The sequence below is a fragment of the Cajanus cajan genome, chromosome 2 (assembly GCF_000230855.2).
Source record: "Cajanus cajan strain Asha chromosome 2, NIPB_CcT2T_4, whole genome shotgun sequence".
In the NCBI taxonomy this organism is placed as follows: Eukaryota; Viridiplantae; Streptophyta; class Magnoliopsida; order Fabales; family Fabaceae; genus Cajanus; species Cajanus cajan.
In genome coordinates, this window is record NC_138518.1 from 35,613,163 (window position 1) to 35,616,720 (window position 3,558).

Consider the following 3,558-nt stretch of genomic DNA (forward strand, 5'->3'; position numbering starts at 1 on the left):
ATCTAAGTCGTCCGTTGCTCCGTCTACTATGGCTTCAGGTGATAACCATAAGCATGGCCGATAAGAGCTGTCTTAATCGGCCCCACGGTGGGCGCCAAATGTTCTTACCGAAGATCGGTCGTAGGAGACGATCTGCTGGGCAAGATTGGTGAGCCTCCTTCGCTGAGTACGCTTGCTGTTCCAAGGCGGGGGTGGTACCTGCAAAAAAGACTCCGATGCTAAAGTAAGTATTTGCAGGTGTATGGATCTCGTATAAGTAATGCATGTACCTTTGTGTGAATTAGGGTTTCATTGGGCCTTGGGCCTGAGATCAGTTATGACCTATTTAAGTAACGGACCTCGTCTTGGCCGATGTCGCCTAGCGCGTGTCTGAGGTCGATCTGCGCTGTGATACCGAGCTAGAGCTCGGCTTTGCGGTACGGATAGTACAGTTACCAAAATACTTAAACATTCGAAAGAATTAAAAATGGGAAGCATGTTTATGTTGGGAGTGTGGTTGTGCCTATTGTTGTCACCATTTCCACTTGCATTCTCGGAGCGGTGCCACCCCATTGACAAAAAAGCACTGCTCCAACTGAAGAAAGACTTCAACAACCCTTATATCTTAGCCTCGTGGGACCCAAATGAGGATTGTCGCGAGTGGTACTGCGTCAAGTGTGACCTCAAAACGCATCGTATCACTGACCTCTTCATAGCACCCTCTGTCCCTGAAACCAACTTCCATGGGCGAATACCTCCCTCAGTGGGTGACCTCACTTACCTACAGTACCTCTCCTTCCACAAGCTCTGTTAGAATAGTAGATTAAGCCTAACTCAACCCTACAAAACCGGCTTGTAAGGTGAGGGTTGCTTTCGACTTATATACTATTCAATTGCCTAATCTCTAGTCGATGTGGGACTTGGGTTTTTCCCAATACACCCCCTCACGTCCAGCACTATTGGGCTTGGTACGTGGATAAATGGTGGGTGGCCCTTTTTTAATGATCTAGGATAGGCGGGACTTGAGTTTTTCCCAATACACCCCCTCATACCTATGAGGCATGCATCAATGGTGGGTGGCCCATTTTTAAAGTGGATCTAAATGGCTCTGATACCATGTTAGAATAGTGGATTAAGCTTAACTCGACCCTACAAAACCAGCTTGTAAGGTGAGGGTTGCTTTCCACTTATATACTATTCAATTGCCTAATCTCTAGTCGATGTGGGACTTGGGTTTGGATTAAGCCTAACTCAACCCTACAAAACCGGCTTGTAAGGTGAGGGTTGCTTTCCACTTATATACTATTCAATTGCCTAATCTCTAGTCGATGTGGAACTTGAGTTTTTTCCAATAAACTCCCCAACCTCGTCGGCCCAATCCAGCCCACCATCGCCAAACTCACCAATCTCAAGTATCTCATTCTCACCAACATAGCTATCTCCGGCCCAGTACCCTCTTTTCTGGCCCAACTCAAGAACCTTGACACGCTCGACCTTTCTTTTAACAACCTTTCCGGCCCCATACCAAGCTCACTTACCACACTGCCTAAACTCACGTTCCTCGATTTCAGCCGCAACAAGCTCACGGGCCCAGTCCCGGCCTTCGGGTCCCCCAAAAAGCCCGGGCCAAGCCTCGTGCTATCTCACAACCAGCTTTCGGGGCCCATTCCCGCTTCCTTGGCCAACTTAGAAAGGATAGACCTCTCGAGGAACAAGCTGGAAGGCGATGCCTCCATTCTTTTCAGCAAAAGGCCGCAGCATCTCGACCTTTCAAGAAACATGTTCGCGTTTGATCTTTCTCGTGTGAAGGTTCCCCAGAATAGCTTAACATGGTTGGATCTCAATCACAACAAGATTTATGAAAGCATTCCTGCAGGGTTGGCCAAAGTTGAAAATTTGCAGGTATTCATTGTGAGCTATAATCAGTTATGTGGTCAAATACCACGGGGTGGGAAATTGCAAACGTTTGATAAGTATTCGTATTTTCAGAACAAGTGTTTGTGTGGATCACCGCTTTCGCCCTGCAACAATAAGTAGGTGACTCGGACTTTCTAAGCACACTTCGATTTGAGTTAAATAAATTTATTGTTCAAGTGTGTTTGTGTACTCTTGCTCATCTTAGTTGGCTTTGGTTGTCACGACTCACGAGATTTGTTGTACTAGAAGTAGGTTTTGACTTTTGAGCGATTATCATGACAATGAATTGTTAGATTCGTGATGTCTGTTACGAATTAATTACCCACTTCGTTAATTAATGATTAATTTTTATCTAAAATTTAACTAATCACTTTTAATACAAGATTTATTCTATAACCTTATCTATATATCACTCAAATTCTATTAAGTAAATATTCTATTGTGAAAATAAAATCAATATGCATAAAATATTTTTCATATTTAAATGATTAAAAAGTAGGAAAAATATGTTTACTAAAATAATATAATAATAAATAATTACCATATATAAGAGCCATATATAAATGAAATAAATATCATAATTCACTACTATCATTACTTAAAAGTATATCTTGTGTAAAGATTAAAAGAAAATATATAGTCATTTGTGCTTGAAGGTACAACAATATAGTAATCCGAGCTCATGCAATAAATATATATATATATATATATATATATATATATATATTTATTAAGAGGACATATTTGTTTATTCTCGAAATAAGTTTACTTAAACTTATTTTGTTCAATAATTTATATTTTATATTAAATTTTAATGATTTAATCGTTAAATTTAAAATTCTTAATATATAAATAAGTATGCAAATTTAAAAAAAAATTAAAAATTATTTGATATTTCATTTCATTAATTTAAATAAACATATAGAATGATTTTATGATAATCCGTCAATATGAATTAATGAAATGAAATATCAAATGATTTTTAATTTTGTTAAAAATTTGCAGATTTAATCTATGCATTAAAAATTTTAAATTCAACGGTTGGGTCATTAAAACTTAGTATAGAATATGAGATATTGAGCGAAGTATGTTTAAATAAACTTACTCTTAAAGTAAACAGATCTCTCCTCATATGTTAACTTTTATAAAATAAATAAGTTTTGATTTTAATTCTTGTAAAGTATACTCTTTATATTTTATCCTCTAAAATTTGCAATACTAATTTTACTCTTTATAAAATCATAAATCTTTTGTTTTGGTTCTTATAAAAAAATGATTTGATTTTTGTAAAATATTTTTCATTGATTTTCATTCTTTCAAAATTTGAATTTATTATTTTTTGTCCCTAACATTCACCTCAACATATCCATTATGGAAACAAGAAAACCTAACCCAAAACTAGCATACATAGTACCAATACTAAAGAAATTCAAACCCACAATTATAGATACAATGAGAAAGAGACAAGGTACCTAAAAGACGAGAAGGACACCAAATAAAAATGAAAAGAACAAGTGGTTTGTGAGATAGAGTTTTTCATAAAGGTAGTATAAGGAACCAAGCTCATTTCTATAGTATCTTCTAGGATGTCTCCTTTAGAGCTAGCTAAGCATGATGAGAAGCAGTTAGAGGAATTGTTAGAAAATAGTTTGTGAGACCTAG

The 3,558-nt window shown here is 37.0% G+C and overlaps 1 protein-coding gene across 1 annotated transcript; it reads left to right on the top strand.

Moving 5' to 3' along the window:
- Positions 1–451: 451 nt before the first annotated feature.
- Positions 452–2,347, top strand: LOC109788721 (polygalacturonase inhibitor 2). Its single transcript, XM_020347527.3, has 2 exons — positions 452–788; positions 1,322–2,347. Exons 1-2 carry the CDS (start codon positions 467–469, stop codon positions 2,014–2,016), a joined length of 1,017 nt encoding a protein of 338 aa, XP_020203116.2. The 5' UTR covers positions 452–466; the 3' UTR covers positions 2,017–2,347.
- The last annotated feature ends 1,211 nt before the right edge of the window (positions 2,348–3,558 follow it).

Bases quoted from the DNA above. Each gene is read 5' to 3' on its own strand.
- LOC109788721 (XM_020347527.3), top strand. From the start codon at position 467: ATGGGAAGCATGTTTATGTTGGGAGTGTGGTTGTGCCTATTGTTGTCA. The intron at 789-1,321 runs GTTAGAATAGTA...GTGGAACTTGAG, and splicing joins CCTCTCCTTCCACAAGCTCT to TTTTTTCCAATAAACTCCCC.